The sequence below is a fragment of the Juglans microcarpa x Juglans regia genome, chromosome 2D (assembly GCF_004785595.1).
Source record: "Juglans microcarpa x Juglans regia isolate MS1-56 chromosome 2D, Jm3101_v1.0, whole genome shotgun sequence".
Lineage (NCBI taxonomy): Eukaryota > Viridiplantae > Streptophyta > Magnoliopsida > Fagales > Juglandaceae > Juglans > Juglans microcarpa x Juglans regia.
Window position 1 is genome coordinate 39,744,352 of NC_054596.1, and position 21,554 is coordinate 39,765,905.

General features: G+C 32.3%; 2 protein-coding genes across 3 annotated transcripts; one reads left to right on the top strand and one right to left on the bottom strand.

The window, feature by feature from the left end:
* Nucleotides 1-1,698: 1,698 nt before the first annotated feature.
* On the top strand, nucleotides 1,699-6,722 carry LOC121248729 (calmodulin-binding receptor-like cytoplasmic kinase 3). 2 transcript variants are annotated; one of them, XM_041147287.1, is made up of 8 exons: nucleotides 1,699-1,875; nucleotides 2,145-2,931; nucleotides 3,077-3,301; nucleotides 3,590-3,858; nucleotides 4,496-4,661; nucleotides 4,746-4,835; nucleotides 5,575-5,873; nucleotides 6,433-6,722. In XM_041147287.1, exons 2-8 carry the CDS (start codon nucleotides 2,676-2,678, stop codon nucleotides 6,643-6,645), a joined length of 1,518 nt encoding a protein of 505 aa, XP_041003221.1. In that variant the 5' UTR covers nucleotides 1,699-1,875; nucleotides 2,145-2,675; the 3' UTR covers nucleotides 6,646-6,722. The 2 variants fall into 2 exon arrangements, with proteins under 2 accessions (XP_041003221.1, XP_041003222.1); XM_041147288.1 differs by having other exon boundaries at nucleotides 2,173-2,931.
* Nucleotides 6,723-7,118: 396 nt separating this feature from the next.
* Nucleotides 7,119-12,349, bottom strand: LOC121248728 (putative chloride channel-like protein CLC-g). The gene is given in 8 exon segments (XM_041147286.1): nucleotides 7,119-7,548; nucleotides 8,205-9,336; nucleotides 9,443-9,593; nucleotides 9,596-9,711; nucleotides 10,435-10,697; nucleotides 11,359-11,536; nucleotides 11,726-11,926; nucleotides 12,022-12,349. Coding segments are annotated over 8 exon segments (2,334 nt in total). The 5' UTR covers nucleotides 12,180-12,349; the 3' UTR covers nucleotides 7,119-7,413.
* Between the last annotated feature and the right edge of the window lie 9,205 nt (nucleotides 12,350-21,554).

Below are 21,554 nucleotides of genomic sequence, written 5' to 3' on the forward strand. Positions count from 1 at the left end.
TGATAAAATTTGGACATTTGTTGATTAGAAAATTTGCAATAATTATATATATATATATATAAAGCCGCCTTTAAATTATACCAAAGGTATCCAATATCATTGGAGTACGGATGACTTAAACAGATAAATAATCAATTAACTATTTATTTATTTATTAAACAAATAAATAATAAAAAAAATTTTATTTTTATTTATTTATTTCAATTTCAAATTCTTAATTCAAGATGATTATATTATTGTAATAAAAAAATAATTATTATATCCAATACGATGTTGTTTCTCGATGTGAACAAAAAATAAATTAAAAAATTTGTCTTTCAAACCACGCCGAACCATTTTCCACACCCTATCGTGAAGCAACTGTAATATGTTTCCCACCATAACTCTTCAGGGTCCTATCCATTTTCAACCATCCACGTGGCACATGTCGTGAGATAGTAGCCATTCGATCCAATGGTCGAAAATATCGACTGCTAAAAGACAGCCCATATAAAACGACCCAAAAATTCCCTATAATTCCTAACATCGGACTTGAGCGATTCATGTAAATATATTTTAAATTTTTTTATATTATATAAAATATTTTTTATATGATATATAATTTTGATATCTAATATCTATAATTATATATAAAATAATCTTGTATTATATGCTAAATTACTAATTAAAATAACATTAAAATTTAAAATCCTAAATAAAGAACTATATATTATCATTATATTATTATATACTATAATAGATATAACATATTATATATAATATATATAATATACCGAAAAAACCAGACAGAAACCGGTAAAATTGGAAGTACCGGTTTAGAGGTGTAACCGGTGCGATATCAATTTTTCAAATCTCAAAACCGGTATATACTGGTTCGTTTCTAATATACGTCCAAAACCAGATCGAACCAGACCAGTTACACCTCTAACTCTGTTAGACTACCTATGTGTCCATCTCTATACACTTGAACTATCTCAAAATTTTGTAAATAATAATAAAATAGTTTGAGTTAAAGTGTTTTATTAGATTTTGGAAAAAAATAAAAAATAAAAAGAAAAAAAGTTGAATACAAATATTATAAAGTTAAAAAATCTTTTGAATATAACTTTTCGATATAATTTTTATTTTAAAATTTGAAAAAATTATGTTGATTTTTAAGTTTTGTTTTGAGATTTGTAAATGTTATAATGATTATATGAAAATTTTAAAAACTTGAAATTGAAAAACGTTTTGTATGAACGATATTTGGGGAAAGATTGCGAGAAATCTTGATAATTTATCATCGCATCTCATTTACTAAATGTACCCTGAACGATTATTGCACTCAGTATGGAATTTAACAAAAAGAAAATATAAGGTAAAAAAAATTACTTTACTCTTCATGTACTGTTTATGGAAATCTAAACAGTCTATTTTATAGAATCCTCATGTTGCAATGATCTAAAATTCTTAAATCACATAATTTTAAGGGAGAATTTACATGTTGTTGGGGAGATAGTGTTTGATGTTGCATATAGAGTAATTTAGCTGGCAGAAGCTATCCATCAATTATCATACGATACTTTACAAAAAGGTCACATGTAAATGACCAATGAAATGACTGAAATGTCCATATGCGGGTATCCGAATACTTTCGTAACGGTCAACATTGTCTTAACAAAGCGGCTGTTTTATTTTATATATACATATTGTGCGTCGTGCGATACAGAGTATAGACGGCCATTGGTTTACATCAGTCTCCCCCGTCTGCTTCCTCGACTTATTAGGCCTGTCTGGTCTTGCTTCCCATCTATGGCTGTTCCCTTTTCATATTCGAGAACAATCCAAAACTAGTTTTTGTCCCAGCTTTCTTCATACCCAGCCGCCTCTCTTCAGGTTTGCTTCTCGTATCTTTTGATGTGTGGCTTCGTCTTTGAGTTTAACCTTGTTGTTTTAATCTTATATATGCTGGATTCTTTCGCTTTAGATGTTTTTCTCAATAAGGGTTTGTTTCATTTCTGCCTTTGGTGAATTGGGTTTCAAGCAATTCAATGCGATTTTGAGAATTTTAGCCTTTTCAGTTCTTGGGGTTTGGGTTTGTAACTGTTGTGCCAGGTTGGGTTTGATTCTTTTTTTCTTTTTCTTTTTTCAATTTGGTGAATTAGGTGATGAAGGATTTTCTTTAATCCTCAGGAGACGGCAAAAACCTGAGCTTACATGCGTAGAGGACTTGGGAACTAATTGAAGGTACATGTATAGTGCGCACTTTTGAAGACTTGAAACTCGTTTGGATTTTCGTTTTGCATCGGAGTTTTAATTTATCCTATTGGAATTATATTGGATATTGAAGTCTCGCATTGATTGGGTGCGATTGAACTTGCCTTGTTGAATCTGTTTGAAGTTATTGGTTGCTGTTGAACTTCTAACTCCCTGAATTCCTCTCACCTGTCGACTTGGTGAACTGAGTATTATGAAGATAGTCCAGTGATTTGAGCACTTGAACCCTTGAACTCAAAATATTAGAGTGCAGGCTGCATTTCCACCTCTCTTCCTATCTGGTTTAAGTCTTGGGGCACAAGGGTTTCTATATATGCATCTCCCTTTCAGTCCTTGATTCTGGTGACTAACAGAGAGAAGACATATTTGATTATCATTTAGCTCTTGAACTTGGAGGTTGAGTGCATTATTCGTTCAGAATGGATCTAATTGTTTTAAGTCTGTTGTTATTGATGCAATTACCAAGAATATATGCCTCAGAAATTTTCCATTCAAAGGTTTGTGGCGCTGATCACATTGACTATTCATATTCAAATGCTTGTGAACTGTTTTACATAAATGGGAATGCAGTCGACAAAGTTTTTTTCTGCAAGGCCCTCCAATCTTATCGTGCAGATGGTTGCATATTCGACGGATACCTTGGAAGTAATCGATGTGATTCAGATCCTGCACTAGGTATATATCAATATGATTTGTTGGTTACAGTTTCTGGTTTAGAAATGTAATTTCATAACGTTTAGTAAAATTTTGCCATTATAAAGGACTTGCAGAATTTATAGTAAAAATTTTAGAACCTAAATCAAGTGTTACGTTTTTGCAGCTGATTTGGAATTTAAGATAGGAAGAAAACTTTCACAAAAGGAGGAAGGACAGGAAAACCGCTACCAAAACAATCATCCCAATGGTCACAAACGGTTAACCCCAAAAATAGCTGGCATGGCAACAACTGGAGTTTTGGTTCTGTGTTGTGTTTCCCTCTGTGCTTGCTTTCAAAGGAAAAGGAAAGCAACATCCCACACTGTTCTTTCTAAGGAGCCACATTCAAGTAAGTAGAATTGTTCATCACGAATCTTGTCATCTATGATAATTAATAATTTCCAAGCCATGAATTGATATGGCTAAGTTTCCTAGTTATCTTATATCTTTAATTTTTATCTTTAGAAGCAAGAGTCAATAAAAGGCTCTCAAGCTTGTACATTTAGACTATTTACAGTGTTCTGCAATTATGGTACTGTTCTCCACATTGTTCAAGCTTGGCTAGCTTGATCTGATGAAGTGTTCTTCCTTACTTTTTAAGGCTATAGTCGACTAATGAATATTTTTGTTCTTACAGTGGATTCAGTTTCTTCTTCTGATGTGATTTGTACTTCTGAAAAGATTCCAGCCAGTCCACGTCGAGTACCAGTATCACCTAGCCCTTCCAAATTCTCATTGTCACCAAAACTTACTAGACTTGGATCATTACATCTCACTCTGAGCCAGGTTACCAAAGCAACAGGCAATTTCTCACCCTCATTACAAATTGGTGAAGGAGGATTTGGAACTGTGTACAGAGCCCAGCTAGAAGACGGCCAAGTGGTTGCCATAAAGCGGGCAAAGAAGGTAGCATCAGTTCCATTAAATTATGTTGAATATACCACTTATTCAATCCGTCTTTGGTAAATAAGAAACTTTGAAGTTTTATATTAATGGTAGAACTTACGTTCTGGGAAATCAAGAAGAAATTTTTTTGAACCTTTAAACGATTTAGTGTGGTAGAGCATTCAGATCAAGAAAAGTACAACCACCTTTTGATTAGAACTGCATAGCTGTCTCCAGCCTATGGAAGAACTTGATATCAGCGTGAATTAAGAAATCAGATTTTACTTGCCCAGAAATAAAGGTTAAAATGAAGGAAACATCATGCAATGGAATGTTCTTTGCATTTAGCATCTCCTTTCAACTTGATTGATGAATGTCATTCAATCTTATTAAACTAAGTTGCAAATTGTGACTTGGAAGCTAGTCAGTTGGGCTATGAGAGCCAGATGTTTGGGGTTCTTGTAGTTTTGCAAGGTCTTGTCTCGGTGCTATGAAAAGTTTGTGTTGATATTTGCTCAGCGCCAATGTCACTTTAAGTTCAAGCTGGCTTTGCTTAAAGGGATTTCAATTATTAAGTATCATGTCATCAGCTCTATCTAATTATTCAATTTATCATTCTGAAGGAGTTTCTTTGTGTTAACATGAAATAATTGTGTAGGAAGTCTTTGAGAGTCTGCGTACAGAATTCAGTAGTGAAGTTGACCTTCTGGCCAAAATTGATCACCGGAGTCTAGTCAAATTGCTAGGTTATATTGACAGAGGAAATGAACGCCTAATCATCACAGAGTATGTGCCAAACGGTACTCTAAGAGAACATTTGGATGGTAAGATTAGTGTAATCATAAGATTGGCAAATATCTCAATCCAGAACACCTTGATGTCAACTGTCTTGCTGCTATTACTGGCAGGTCAGCGTGGAAAAATTCTGGATTTCAATCAGCGAATTGAAATTGCCATCGACGTTGCTCATGGCCTAACTTATCTCCATCAATATGCAGGTACCTAACATTCAGTTTAATTGATTTGTTTCTTGGATAATCGGAATTCTTTAAAGCAATCCTAGTTTATCTATTCTTTGGGTTTTTTTTTTTTTTTTTTTGGGGGGGGGGGGGGGGGGGGGATGAAATTAAAATCTTACAACCAAGTGATTTTAGAATTTATGCTGCATTCCCCATTTTCCGTACTGTTCCTTCATCTTCTCAACAAAGAAGTAGAATCTACCAGGATACTTTTGATATAGAATACTAGACTTCACAATGTCCTAGTCTCAGTTTGGAGTGAAATATTATTCTCGTTATACATGGCTTTATATGTTATTCTTTTTTCTCTCTTTGCCTTACTGCAACTGCATCATCATCAATAGGAGGGTTGCAGTGATCTGTATCTATCACCCTGTACAGTTATTACACTGAGGAGCCATGGTTTCCACAGTCAATGGTTTCCATTCATCATGTAGACAACAAATGATGATAGAAGTCTTGTATTTGGAAACATGAATGCTTGAAACACCATGCTACTTGAGAGCTATGTTCCTCTTATCCTCTTCCAGACTTGCCTTTTGGGTGCATGCCACATCATAGTCTGTCGAAAACATTTCTTATTCCAATGAGTGCATAATGTTCAGTCTGTGATTTAGACACTTTCATGTGTTCATGTGACATAGATATCCTATAGCCTTTGTCATTTCTTTATGTATTTAATACTAATCGGCCAAATCTTTTGCTGATGTTGCTATAGAGAAGCAAATTATCCATCGGGATGTCAAGTCATCCAACATTCTTCTGACAGAGAGCATGAGGGCTAAAGTGGCTGATTTCGGATTTGCAAGGCTTGGTCCACTGGAATCTGATCAAACACACATTTCTACTAAAGTGAAAGGGACAGTTGGCTACCTGGATCCTGAGTACATGAGGACCTATCAACTCACTACCAAGAGTGATGTTTACTCATTTGGGATTTTACTTATAGAGATTCTGACAGGTCACCGTCCTGTGGATATGAAGAGAGCCCCTGAAGAGCGGGTGACACTTAGATGGGTAAGCATGTATTCTATTACATTCAGAGTTTTTTTGTCTTAAAAAAAATTATTTTGGGGCAGTTGTGGAAGTACTGTGGAACCTCATGTTACTCTCAGAACATGGGATAACCATTAATACATGTGAAACACAACGCCGATATGATGGAGTGTATCTCATGGAAACACCAAAATTACGACTATGCCTCTATCAAATGATTCTTGGTGCAGGTGTAACCTAGGCTGCAATCTGGAATTGATGAGGCCAAAGTCCTATCTCCTTGCCATATTTATTACTGTCAGCCTTCCACCCAACCTTGCCCAGTTAAATCTATTAATTCTGGCTGGACTGAGATTGCCAAGAGTTTAGGAAATGTAAATATTATATTTCCATTGGGAGTCTTGATTTGGTCCTACGATTAAGTTATTTCAGATGTTGGCTTGATTCTCTCATAACGCCAATGCAGGGTACCTATGTCACTTTTATTGTTACTTTGTTGCTCAGTTATGCTTTCCATGCATTTTAAAGTTACTGCTAACATTCAATTATTTAAGTTCTCAATGGATTTCATAATGTGCAGGCCTTTAACAAGTACAATGAAGGAAATGTGGTGGAATTGGTGGATCCTTTGATGGAGGAAGTCGTCGATTCAGAGGTTCTTATGAAAATGTTTTCTTTGGCTTTCCACTGTGCAGCACCGATTCGAGACGATCGCCCAGACATGAAATCAGTGGGAGAACAGTTGTGGGCAATAAGGGCAGACTATCTTAAGAGTGCAAGGAGAGGGCATTGACTGCAATTTGGGAGTTGTCATTTGTAAATCAATTGTGTTTTCTTCAGCGCTCACACGGCGAAGCAGATTTTTCCCTTGAACAAATCTTACTTTTTTGTTCTTTGCTTTTTTCTTAATTCTTGAACACATACTATGCTGTCATGTAGAATTGAGAATGTATTTAAGAGTTTTGCTTCCCTTTGAACGTTGCTATGATGTCATATAATTAGAATCGAGAGTGGTGTCATGGAAAAGCAGGCGGTGGAGAACAAGAATATGGGTTCAAGGGGGGCAAGATTCTATACCTTAACCTCCTTTGTTTCTATGTTATTCATGACAGCCTCGAAAGTTTTACTTGAATGATGAATGGGACTAAGAGAGAATAAAATAGCACTTTATTCTATCAACCTGGTTACCCTACATTTCACCTGCTGCATGCCAATATTCTCACTGCTGGGATCATTTTGCAACTCTAACCTCTAGAAGATAAAACCTTCCCAAAAGTGGGCATTTATAATTTATTTTCCTGTAACATTGAGAATTATCACATCTAATGGGTTCATGAAGCATACACTTCGTTCATTGCATCATCTAATGTATAAAATTTGATGATATAACAAAACATTATTTGTAATTGTCTGGCCCTCTCTTCAGCTCTAAATTTTGTAAAGATTTTGTAAAAGAAGAAATCAAAGCCGGTCCTCTAGTAATTCTGTAATCTGAGCAGCTCCAGTAAGACTATTCACAAACTTGATCTCATAATTAAGCTTCAATGCTTGCTGAGGTGCTCTAAAATAATTTACTCAGAGGTGGGAACCGGAATCGTAATCTTTTCCACCGGCTCCTTGCCAGCATAGGGTGCAAACTTAATATGTGCTCCGGCATGAAATCGTGCCTTGTCAATATGCCCACCACAGGGGATCTCTGCAATTAAGAAACAAGGCATTTAGATGCAGATAGTGAGTGAAATGCTACAGTGGAAATAATGATAATTAATAAGTGTTTCCTCTGGACCAAATAAGCAATAACACCTCTAATGGTGTAGTCCCTACAATGCATCGTATCAACCAAAACTGGCAGTAGCATTAAATTTAAATGGAAAATACTAGATGAATAAATTATTAGCACAAGAAATGAATAAAACTAGATGGATAAATAAGCAAGCTACTGTGACGAGGAAAAAACCGAATTTTCTTGAAAAATATATGCCAAAGAAATCTAAATTGGCCGAGGAAGAGTAACATACATGATGAAAGGTATAAATCAGGAAGACAAACTCTTCAATTTTTAGGGTAAGAGACAACAATCGGCATATTATTCAAACATGGCATAAATTAAGTTGCATATGCTTGATGGAAAAATATCCATGCGTCAAGACTAAAACAAAAGGAAATAATGTAGCAGTACATGACCAAGGTCAAGTACGCAGAAAAGCATCAAACTTGTGCTAGAGCCCTATGTACGTGCATTGATTACACTATAACTTTGTCCAGATCAAAAACTTGTAACCTGTGTCTTAGACCACCTAATCACCCATGAAAGGTGTGAAATTGGGCAAACAATATAACACAATTACTTACGCTAGAGATCTTGGGAATCACCAGCAGGTGCCTTAAACCGATTTCTCGGAAAAGTAAGAGAGCCTTTGCTAGGGACATCGTCTCCACAACAGTATAAGGTGAAGCATTAGTAAAAGGATGTAAATCTATGAACATCTCCATCTCTTCCTCAGATAAATCTATATCTTCTATCTTTTCATCATTGCCTGAACCCCTCTTTGCAAAATCCCCTGCTAAAAATTGCTTAGAGGCGTTGAAGCCTCCTGTCAAGTCTGGGGTGGACAAGAAAGCTTTCTTCTTTAACAATGTAACAAGGTGAGCTCGTAGGATTATACCAAACAAAACTGGACACTCAGAATGCGGAGGCTCATCAATTACAGGGAAGCCATTGTGCCTTGTAGTCCTAAGAACATGAACTATATTACCAACCTTCTCAATCCCATGAAAGAGCTGAAGCGGGCCTGTGACCACGTCACCTACTGACAGCTGCCTCATATATGGCTCAGCATGAGTTTCAAGGTAAGGAAATCCCTTTGCTTTCATGATAAGGTCATAGATATTGCCATTGAAAGCATCGGCTACAGTCTTGGACACAAGAAGTACCAGCATTATTAATGGCAGCAATAGCAGATTATTGGTCAATTCTAGGATAATTACACAGAGAGAAACTGTCATTCTCATAGACCCACCAAGAAGGGAGGTAGCACCCAGCACAGCGTAAAGTCCGTGGTTAAGATTTGAGTTTGAGCCAACTAACATTCCAACAAAACGTCCATAGGATGCACCAGTAACAATAACAGGAACAAAGAGACCAGCAGGAGCAACCACCCCATAGCTAAAGATGCTTAGAAAAAAGCAAGTAAAAAAGAATATGAGAACTGAGGAGTGTTGGAACTCATCATCGGTGCCTTTACTAAAAAGATTTCTAATAGCATCATCATTTGTGTTAAAAATGAGGCTGGCAAGATCGTTATAGTAACCAGCGGGGCATTGGAACTTCTTGTAGTTACCAGAGCGGCCTATTGTAGGGCAGGCCTCAGATGCATCAGCTGGACAAGGTCGGCAAGTTGCAAGCCATGGTAATCCAAAGAGAAGACAAGATGTGAAAATGGAGATCGAGCAAGCAAGACAAATTTTGTAACCAATGCTTTTTCTGAAAAAAGTCAAAATATAAAAGTGAGTTCAGATAATATGTTGCCACAACATTTTATAACACTAAAAATATTGTACACATCACAAATCTGAAAAAGGTGGCTTACTCATTTATGAGATTGTAAATTCGGAGAACCTTCTCTAGAAGAAAATTATATAAACTTCCCAATATGCCCCCTATAACTCCAAGGGCAAGCACAGGAGGCACATCCACAAGATGATATGAAACAGATTCTGAGTAGACATCAAACATTATCAGCCCCCTGTACCAAAGAGCCCACATTTTCCACTTAAACAAAGATCAATGAAAGCACGGAGTACTAGTGCCACAACAGCTGTTGTGAAGAAAGATCTCCATAGAAGGGCACTTCTCCACCTGTAGAACAGAACTCGGTGCTTAGTATTTTATGGAATAAGGATGCTTTAATTTTGGCATTTTCACCCTTTAAGCTGCACGAACACATACAACTTGAATAACAAATAGACATTTTGGCATGATTTAGGACAAGATGATGAGGCCATGACCAGCATGTGTGACAAAACAATTAGCATACTTACTGCTAGCTTGGTCATGTTGTGAACACTCATCTATGCATGTATACCAAAAAAATACAGACAGATAAAAAAATCACACCAGAAGGGGCTACCAGCTTGCTACTAAAGCCTTAGGAGGTCTTAATAGAGACCTCAGGGATCAAATACTATCTTCATCAAGATGGGAGAGGGCTAACTCTGTGCTTTTTCCATGACGCAAAAAACCATCACCTTGCCATATATAATGCAGGAAAAACTCCGAAGTACGGAAAAGGTAACAAGCTCTTCTTTCTAGTGTGTTAAACTAAAATAAAATAAGTGTACCTCCCCAAAAGGGAGTATTAGAGCATAAATATTTGGTGTTCATGTCTGAAATGTTTGCACATATATAGGCGTCATTCCATCCATAAACAAAAAATAAAAATAAAAATAAATAGCGAGCACTACTATATAATTGTTAAGTTCAAGGTTTTGCACCAGTTCCGATCACCATGTGAAAAATTGAGATACATTAAATTACTATGATGTACAGAGCGAACAAGAACAGATAAATATGTTAAAATACCAAGATGCCATCTCTTCAAGAGCAAACAGCACACCACCAACAGGGGCACGGAAAGCGGCAGCAATTCCAGCTGCTGATCCACATGTTACAAGATCTCTTCGGTCTCGGTCATTCTTGAAAAAGCGTAACCATCCCCATGTTAAACCATATTTCTTTGACCCACCCTGACCTAGCAATGATGCTATACATGCACCAGTATGGACCATGGGCCCTGCCTTTCCCACAAGAAGGGATGATGATACAGCGGAAATGCTGCCAACTATCTGTTCATTGAGCAGAAAAAAAAAAAATAAGGCACTCTCACCATTCTCCAAAACAAGGACTGCATGGATTTCTGCAAGAAACATATTGAGCTTGCCAAATGTCTAAGATTTTTTAAACACTCGAACATTCAACTGCCTGATGGTTGGCAACATTTGAACTCAATGTCTGTAGAAGAATGCTATATTGGTAAGAATAGTAATTACATAACTTCAACTGAAAGTAGGCAACTTGAGTTTCAAAGCTAATCAAAGTATCAAACAGCGGGCCAACACTTAGGTTGTAGAGATACACATACCGAATGCCTTCTTTATGAAAGTTTAAAGGTTTAGCTTATTAATATTGGAGGGATTTCATCGCAGTCAACACCTCTAACACAAGTAGCTGATTCAAGATTAGCATTGGAGAAATGCTTCTTAGCAATTTAGTAGATTCGTATTAGAAAATGTCATATACTATAAATATCAAGGAGTAGCTGATTCAAGAAAGTAGGCAAAACTTATAATACCTCGACTTGCGTTTATCAGATAATATATAAAAAAAAAAAAAAATCAAATTAATTCAGCAATCCCATGCCTCCGGTCTTATTGTAAAAGGAAAGGAAAGCAAGCCATAGAATCCAAAATATTTGATAAAAATATCAGAAACATAAAAATTCCCTACCTTAACAACCAAAGTCCGTAACGTAAATATTCCAGGCGCATCCACGCCGTTCAGGTATGCTTTCACTTCCGGAATACCCGAACCGGCAGCCGCCGGCGCTATAAAAGCCGTAATTATAGACGCGAACAGAGTCAGAACGAAATTAGACACCGAAAATACAAGAAATGCCATTCCATACCTGCCAATACATTTCCCAAACCCATCAATAGCTTCCCCAGAGCTCATCAAAACAAAACAAAATAAAAAGAGAGAGCAGAGTCCCATTTTTCAACAATCATTCTCTTTTATTTGTCTCGGGAAAATTTAACAGTTTCCACCGAGCCAATCAGAACCAAAGTGCAAAATTCAGAGTGAAATTATATAACACCTGCTCTCCAACATCATGTTAGAAGTGACGACGAACTTCATGCCGGCGAGATTCTCCACGGCGAGGTTATTGCAAAAGCCGACGAGGCTGACAATCAAACCTATGAGGAAGCACAAGAGCCACTTCATAAACGTGTATTGGAATATCTGCAACTTTCCCCGGCTCCTCCAGTCCTGCTTGAACAGCTCATTCTCGAATATCCTGCAATTTTTCCATTTTTCAAATAAAAAAACATTTTATCAAGCAATCACGATTTACCCATTCCGAAAAAAAAGAAGAAAGTGCTTGGAACATACTCGTAATCGAGGCTCTCGATGGGACAGACATTGACGCCGACGATGGCGACTTGGGAGGAGGAGTTGGGGACGGATCGTAGGCCGGAGAGCAAGGGGACGGTGATGGAGTCCTCTCGGTCGGCATTGGGATCGGCCGTGCTGATGATGACGCTGGACATGCTTCTTTAGAGTGTTTCAGTTGAACACCATCTGGATTCTGCTCTGAACTCTGAACACACACAGATAGAGAGAGAGAGAGAGACAGGGTCAAAGCTGATTCGGAGTTTCTCAACTTCTCAAGTTCTGAGACGAAGGTTGTCGTGTTTGTGACAAGGTGAAATTCTAGTGTCTTTTCTTTTTTAATAAAAAAAGTGGTAACGAGTGATGACAGTGTTTGGTAATTACATAGTCATCTGAATAATATTAATTTTTATTTCTTTTTTATTTTTTAGTTTACTAAAAATTATTTTTTAGTATAACTTAAAATTAATAAATACTGGCTTGACAAATTGTTAGGCTAAGTTTAAAAATAATAAATAAGATTTAAAAGAAATATACTCTATGAAATACAATAAAAAAAAATTGTAGAAAATAATTAAGCCAAATATACTCGCTGTCTTGAAAAAAATTAAAATTATTAATAATAGGAAGCACGAGAGACACGGCACTGACTTTACGTGAATGTGGGGGGTACTATAAAAGCCGTAGGAACTGATCATTTTGACTTTACAAGTCTGTTGGTGTATTTATTTTTGTTTCTTTAAATATTTAAAAAATTACTATAAATGAATTTGTATATTTTTTTAACATTTTAAAAAAATATTCGATAATTTTTTTATATATATTCACTTTCTTTTAAAATGAATAACAACACTTGAACACCCTCTAATTATAAATATGATTTCTCAAAAAATAAAATTTACCGGATAAGTTGAGGGTGCTGCTTAGACAATGAACGATTATGATAGCGGGCGCTCAGCGTTTACCGCTAGGCGTATCGCTGGTTATAAGTTTTTTATTTTTATTCTTTCGATTTTTTTAAGTATTTTTTAATATTTTTAATTATTAAAAAATACATAATTTTATTAATAATCACTTCTTTAATTATTAAGTAAAAATAAATATAACTAAATAAAATATATAAATAGTAAAATTTAACGAAAAATTTGAAGGATTGCGCTAATAATTTTTGGACAATAAATGTGCTGTTGCTTTTTTTTTTGTTAGTAGCAAAAGAGGATATATATCCACATCAGTCCTCGGGATTCCCTACTCTCTCTTTTAAATTAATTTTGCATTTGTTTTTTCTATTTTATTATGTCCTAATTAATCCCAATTCACAAAACTAGTAATATCTTGATTTTTATCGGATTACCAAATATTTTTTTATTTAGAACACTAGTATTGGATTATGCATCTATATATATTTATATATTTACATAATATGATCTTAAATTAGGCTGCATTAGATTATGCATATCTAAAAATTTATATAGTTATGAAAAATGTTTCTACAAATTTAAAAATGTATTGTTCACTCTTTAAATCTTATTTTGTTATTTTTTTCTCTCCTTCCCCTCTCTCTCCACCAATGAATAGAATTTTAAGAAAAAAAATCTAGTGGGTGCTGAATGATAGAATTTGCAATGGTACTAATTGTAAAATATAAAAAAAATTAGGAAAAAAATAAATAATAATAATCTTTTTTTATTATTTGGCTCAAAAATGCTTAATTCAATGTAAGAGGTTTTTTTGATATATAAAATTAATTTCTAAAAGATGTGATTTTGTATATGTATATAGAGAAACCAATGTTAGTGCTTGCTGATTCGTGAATTTGGTAGATTCATTAATGTCTATTGTGATATATTGTCGATAAATTTTGTCATACATCAACCACTATTCACCCTATATTTGACAGTTTTTTTTTTCAAGCTCTCTCTCTTCGACCTCTCTTTCTTCTCAAACTCTCTCTATTCGACCTCTCTCTCTCATCAGATCCCCCTCTCTCTCTCATCAAGCTCTCTCTCACCAAGTCCTCTCTCTCAGCAAGTCGGTTCACACGTAGGGTGTAGGGTGTGGGATTTGGCACAGTAATTGTTAAAAAGATTTATTCATTGTCAATATATCTTGTAATACCAAGTTGGCCAAGACAACATATATATATATATATATATATATATATATTAAAAATGTTATTATCACGAGATAACTCAATTTGGATTGAATAACACTCTTAACCTATCTCATCTTATCATTATAATGTTTATAAATTTTTACATAAAATATAATAAATAACTCAACTTTTTAAATTATAAAATAATAATATTATTAAAAAATAATATTTTAACAATATTTTATTCAACTTTTAACATTTATCTCATCTCAACTCACTATCCAAACCTAACCTAAAAGTTTAATTAAATTAATATCTAACAGTAACAAAACATTTTAATCCATGATTTGCCATTTTCGTGACCCGTGACGTGGTCTTTACATTGATAGAAATTATTAACTATTGGTCAAAAAATTTATTAAAATTTTAATATTCGAAATCGTAACAAAAAAATAAAAATCAAATATTTTTTTTTCTAATCACAAAATCTAAAATTTATGGAAATAATAATAATAATAATAATAATAATAAAAAAGAATGGAGAGGAGAGTAGTGTAGCACAGTGGCAAACGCCCTGCTATCAATAATTTATGGGTACCGATAGGATTATTATTTTTTTACTAAGCATTTATTATTTATAGTATATTTAGATTTTTTTATTATTTTATTTTAAGTATTTTTTTAACGTCTTTAATCATTAAAAAAATTAAAAAAATATATAATTTTATTAATAATCAATTTCTTAATCATTAAATAAAATAAATAATAAAATAAATAAATAAATAAATAAATAGTAGAAAGATGGTAATCCTACCTTTTTCCATAATAATTTATGTCGTGTTTATCCATTTAGTGAGGAAAAAGAAAAGGACAAATTTGCTATTATTTTGCAGGATTTATAAAATAATAATAATAATAATAATAAATTTTTTAACAGTAAAATAGAAAACTGGTATGCTTGACTAAAATTTAAAACTTTCAAAATTTTGAAAACTTCATATTTCATCATTATAATTTTTTTTAATTATTACATAAAATAAAATAAATAATTTAATTTTTTTAAATATTAAAATAAAAATAATATTAAAAATATATTCTAATAATATTTTATTTAACTTTATAATTATAACTTCAACTCAATTCAATTCATCTGCCTTTTAATATCAAAATAAAATTATGAAATCACATCAGTTGTGTTCTGTACGTAAATGCTTGTACTCGATAGGAGGAAACTTCCGATGAGGGACTCTTTTTAGCGTAATAAAAAAGACTGGTAGCGGTAGGTGGCTTCTACACTTCTCTCTCATTTCTAGCCCAAGGAAGAGACTGAAAGACACAGCTCAATTAAGAACAGAATATATTTTCGAAATTGTGAAAGTTTACCACATTACTAACATTAGTCCGTACTCATTAAGACCCAATTTATTTATTTTTTAATGATCTAAGCTTTTTACTATTCTTCCTGATGATTATAAAGTCGGGAAACTTGAAGAGAAATGGTCAAGCAAGCCATAATTTGGTTCATCTTTTTGGATGTTCCCTATAAATTATTTGCATCAAATGACAAATAGAGTAAACTTAAAGCCTAATGAGTACGTATGAGTAATCTAAAATTGGGTCTTAATGAGTACCTCCTAATGTTAATAATGTGGTAACTTAAATTTCGTCAGTCTTTGGTCTCGTTCACTTTTATAAAAATTTTCATCTCATCTCATTTAATCATTACAATTTTTTTAAATTCTCGCACAAAATAAAATAAACAATTCAAAATTTTTCAAATTCTAAAATAAAAATTATATTCTAATAATATTTTATTCAACTTTTAATTTTTATTTCAGTTTATCTTATCTCATCTGTAAAAAACAGATGAGGCTTTAAAGCCATAAATATTTAAAATTAAGGCTGATATGGTTGAATTCTTGACGTTAATTTTGAAAAATAATGATTGAATTATATTAAAATTTAGAAAATTAAAGAGTTTAGAGAATCTCGTTTGAATTCAAAACTCACTTTAACTCATCTCATCATTATAATTTTTTTAAATTTCTATATAAAATATAATAAACAATTCAACTTTTATTTTACTATTTACAAATCATTTCAATTCATTTCTAAATCCAAATTACTCATTAATCCGACATGAAACACTTTCATTGGTAAAACCAAAACGACACAAACGACAACTGTGGATACAATTGCTGTGAGCTTTTGGGCAAAATTATCCTTCAAATCGATTCAATGAATGTGACTCATCTTAAATCACAGGGGCCTGAACTTATGCACTGTCAAACAAAAATACACAACAATAAATACGACAGCGCACTATCTCACCCAAAAATAAGCTTTTCTAAGTGAAATACACGTGGCCCAATCGTACTCGTATGTATCCCAATCACGTTGTTTTCCTAGAGACAACGAAATAGATTTTGTTTTTAGGAAGAAATTGAACTTATTTGCACTTGCACATTTTGAGAGAGAAAGAGTCACATCTTGTGAGCTCTAAAGATAATAATGGTTTATTCAATTTAAATTTAATTATATATTAATTATGTCGTGAAAAATAAACAATAGTTTCTTATTTGTATGTATTTAGATTATGAAAGAAATTATAAATTAAATTTCGTAAATGGTAATGGATAAAAGTAAATTTTATTTAAAGTAAATTTTGTCACATACCCCTCGTGCTATATACCCGACTTCAGATTGTAAATTACGTGTTGTAAATGGTAATGAATCAAAGTTAATTTTATTTAGATTAAAAATGAGATAATATCACGTAATTTCATCAATTTGATTTTACAGTTACTTTTATTACGGCAATTGCTTGAGTTTGATAATACTATAAAGTATAGATACAATTATGAGTTGTACAAACATCGCGCATATTTTTTAAAAAAGAGTTGCAGCTACTATTAAAGAATTAATTTTTTTATTTAAATTTCCAAATTTACTTACTTTTTCTAAAGGAGTATACGGTGTTTACGCATTTTATGACTGCAAATATCATTTCTACTTTTTCTATGCAATTCTAAGGGAGATCAATGCTACATACAGTTTTCATTTTGGAGACTGCAATATAAGTCTAGGTAATTTTATTTTTTTAAATTACAAAAATATCTATCTTAAAATAATATTTTTTTCTCATTTAATAAAGAATCTACACATACAATCTCCAAGTGAGGACTGTAAATAGAATTTATATTCTAAGGGCAGCCTCCTTTTGTCCTTTACAACATAGTTAGCAAAAGGAATTTTTTCTTGTGCCGAGATGTGCCCAAAATGAGTGTCCAATTATAATTTAAGAGAAAGTCTACTATGAAGTCTCACTTTGATCGCTCTATTTGACTGGTCAATTTTTTTTTTTTTTACTTAGTTGTTAAGAAAGTGATTTTAAATATATTGATGTATTTTTTTATTTTTTTAAAATATTAAAATGTATTAAAAAAATATGAAAAAAAAATCACTGGACGGTACGTGCAGCGGTAAAAGTGGGGCATACTCATAATTTAATCGTCCCTGTACTCTCTCCCCAATTTAATAACTGAAAAAATAAAACAATTTAAATGAGAGTAATGCTAGAGAGAAGTCACTGTAGCAGTGCACATTTTGCACTCATTACATGATTGCTTTTAGTTCTCTATTTTTTTTATTTTAGATTTGAGAGATGTGTGGTCTAGATGATGCCACATCATGTGTATAAAATGGTTGCTTATAACAATGAGTTCTATCTATATTTATTCTTTAAATGAAAGCCTACAAAATAAAGGTATCATATTCAAATCTTAACACGCTTTACGAGATTCTTCAGAATTTATAAATTTTTTAAAATAAACAAACTCGATTCATTCAAATTTTAAAGATCAAAAAAGATAAATCATTGTGGTTATTAGCATGTTTAAAATTTAGTTTTAAATACAAATTAATGATTCGCGAGTCGAATTCGAATAAGGATATTTAAGTCTTATTCGAATTCAAGCTTCGACCGAATATGTATACTAATCGAATTCAAACATCCTTCTTTAAATTCGGCTCAATTTAGTTCATTAGTATTTCTAGATCCAAATGTAATGTTGGGTGTGCTAATTATTTTTTAAGGAATTTGTTTAAGTTGTATTTAAACTATGAAAAAAAAAAACCACAAAAGAAGGGAAAAAAAAAAAGGAAATGAGAAGGTTTATGTCCTTGATATCAAAATTCAAAAGAGAAATAATATATACATATCCTAAATGCATAAATTTCGCACAAATACTATATAAAAAAGTGAACTATATTATGAAAAAGTGTGAAAAACTTATTTTTTCTTGATGAGATTCATATTTTTATAAAATATTTGTGCAAAACTTGTATATTTGAAACTTTTACCCAGCGTTACCCAAATACCAAAAAGACAGTTAATGCAATGTACTTGTCACATCAGGTTGTGAAATTACCATAAAACTTATAAGAATTATCGGTTTCCATGTGCAGCATGCGCGAGCACCCAACCTAAGGGGGTTGACTGTTTGGATGCATAACACTTGTCATGACAAAAACTTTATTTTAAAATTTGAATTTAGAATTGATTAGCACAGAAGAGAGACAACCTCAATTCCACCATCAAACAAGTTGAGATCCTTGAAGAAGTTTCCCAACAATGTCCTCTTTGCATGGGGGAAGTTTCAACAGTTTTGGAATTACATGTGGGCACGCAATTTCTGCTCTTGGATTCAGACAAAAACTATGGTACTTTCATGTTGCTCTCTCGAATAAGGATGTTTTTAGCATGGAAACTTGTCCAAATTAGTATAGTATATCATGGTCACTCTAATGCTTGAGTTAATTTTAAAAGCGGGCATATTATGTGGCCATCTCTCGTCCATGTACTTGTTCACGGAACGCAACTCGCGTGTTTTCTAGACTTGTATTAATTGATGGGAGTTGGATCTTCTTAGAATAATATATAATATATATACAAGGCTATATATCATGTCAAAAGCGTGATGGTCTGATGACATATGATCCAGTTCTTCAAATAAAAAATTTGAGTTTGAAACCCCACCCCTTATATAAATATATATATATATATATATATATATATACATGACAGCACATGGTTTTTTTTATAAAAAAAAAATGGATTTTATTATAAAATAAAAAGTGTGAAAATATTTGGCGCAAAACTTGTACATTTACGGCTTGTCCCTAGCATTACTTATCTTCTTAGAAAAAATCTATTCATCATCTTTTTTTTTATAATCCTTTCATCATCCCATAATGTAGTATTAGATGATTGGTTCACAGATTTAATATAATAAATAATATCCAATCATCTAATACCACATCATGAAATGATGAGAAGATAATGAGAATTGAAATGATGAGTAGCATTACTTATTTTCTTATACTAAACACTAACACTAACACTTCACTAGCCTACTTCAAAAAAGTAGGATTAGAGATAGACAAGGGCATGTTTGGACACTATGAAAATTCTCAAAATTTTTTAAATTTTTCTTAATTTCATCATCAATCATCACTCAAACATAAAATACTTTTCAATTTCAAATTTTCAGCTTTTGAATCTAATCATTATTCAAATACAAAAATCAATTCAATTTTTGCAAACTTTAAAACAAAAATTATATTTTATTTTTTAAAATCTAATAAAACATCTTCACTTAAATCATTCCACTATTATTTACAAAATTTTGAAATATTACAAGTGTCTAATCATCCATTAAGCATTGCGAAAATGAGAAAGAGAAAGTCACTCAAAACTCAAAAGTCAAAGGTTGTAACAATCATTTTAGGTGAGTAATTTATGGTAAGATGGTGATGTATTCTTAAATATTCTGTGAATAGTAATAAAATAATAATAATAGAATATTAAATAGTAGTGAATAATAATAAAAAGTAGGTGAATAATAATAATAAAATAATAAATAATAGTGAGTATTCTCAGTACCAAAACTAGGATTGTTGACTCTGTCCCCAAAGGCCCAGCAAGCCCGTAATCTACAAGTTTATTAAAACCCAAAACGCAGCATTTAGACTTTGTTTCCAGGCCTCGTTATAGCTTTGCTTGGTACTCCAGGACTGTGGCCCAAGCCCCGAAAGCCCTGGCCCTGCAACATTATACATTGTTCTCACTTCTCCCACCTTTTCTCTTCAAAATGTTCATTTTTTTAATAAAAAAAATCAATATTCGCAATTCAACTCTTTTGTTTTACAAGATAATAATTTAATTTAATTTAATTTATTTTTTAGTTTGAAGTATTATATTTATACCAAGTTACTACTTCAATTAGTGCTCTGAGCTAGTCTAAACATAACTTAAAAATGACAAAATTGAAGCACATCACATGTTAACATCCATCAAATCATTTAAAAGAGGTAGTTTATTGTGTTAGTTTTCTCTTATTATTATTATTATTATAGTTTGTCAATTTAATATTTAGATTGATTTTAACCCATTATTATTTATTATTTTACTAACTCTACGTCATACAAAAATAATACAAATACGGGACATCCGTGCACATTAAAAATCTGAAATTAAAAAATATTATATTTGAATGGTATTTAGATGTTGAGATGAGATAAATTGAGACAATCTCGACATCCACATATAGCCTAATAGACATATAAACAGTGAAATCACGGTTAGTTGTTCATGTGTCTATTAGTGTGCACATATGCCTCTATAAGTAGCAATACCCTTTCCCATATTTCATCACATTTTAAAGATGATAAATTCTCATATCTCAAATTTTGAAAATTTATTTTAAAATTAAAATCTAAGGAACTTTACATACTAAAACTTTAAGATACTCTAAAAGGATTATGATTCTTGTAACGATTCATTAAATAGGTTCCTTTCATAAAGTTGGTGCAAAGAAGGCATCTTTTGCAATATTGATATAACTATAACTAAGTTGTAAAATATAATAAAATAAAATTTGAACTATTTTTTGAGTTTGACATATTCTTTTAAATGAAATCTTTCAAAATGTGATTCTTCCGTAGTTTCTCATATTCAAGCAGTTATTTAAAAGAAATCTTATCCATAAGAATTATACACACATATATATAGGATAAATGCTATTATGTCTCCTTTATATCACTTATTTTTGTTTAGTTTACGTGATATCAATGCGTGAGAAGAAATTTATTATAGATACTAATATAATTAGATCTGCTCTTTATAGATAAACTTAGGATTTGCAATCCCAGGTAAGATCGGTTCATGATCATGGGATTCTTTTCTATCAGATAAGAATAGCTGATGTACAAAAGGTATTTTTAAGTATCACATGACTTATTAAAAATAAAATAAAAATTAAAAACACAAACATATAAGAGATAGACTAAATCTAGAATTCATTTTTTTTTTAATTTTTTAAACATTATTTTATTTTATATATCTATATTATTTATATATATATATTTTACTACTTCA

Coding starts and splice junctions, on each gene's coding strand:
- LOC121248729 (XM_041147287.1), top strand. CDS start 2,676: ATGGATCTAATTGTTTTAAGTCTGTTGTTATTGATGCAATTACCAAGA. Junction 4,662..4,745: donor TCTAAGAGAACATTTGGATG/GTAAGATTAGTG, acceptor TATTACTGGCAG/GTCAGCGTGGAAAAATTCTG. Junction 4,836..5,574: donor TTATCTCCATCAATATGCAG/GTACCTAACATT, acceptor ATGTTGCTATAG/AGAAGCAAATTATCCATCGG.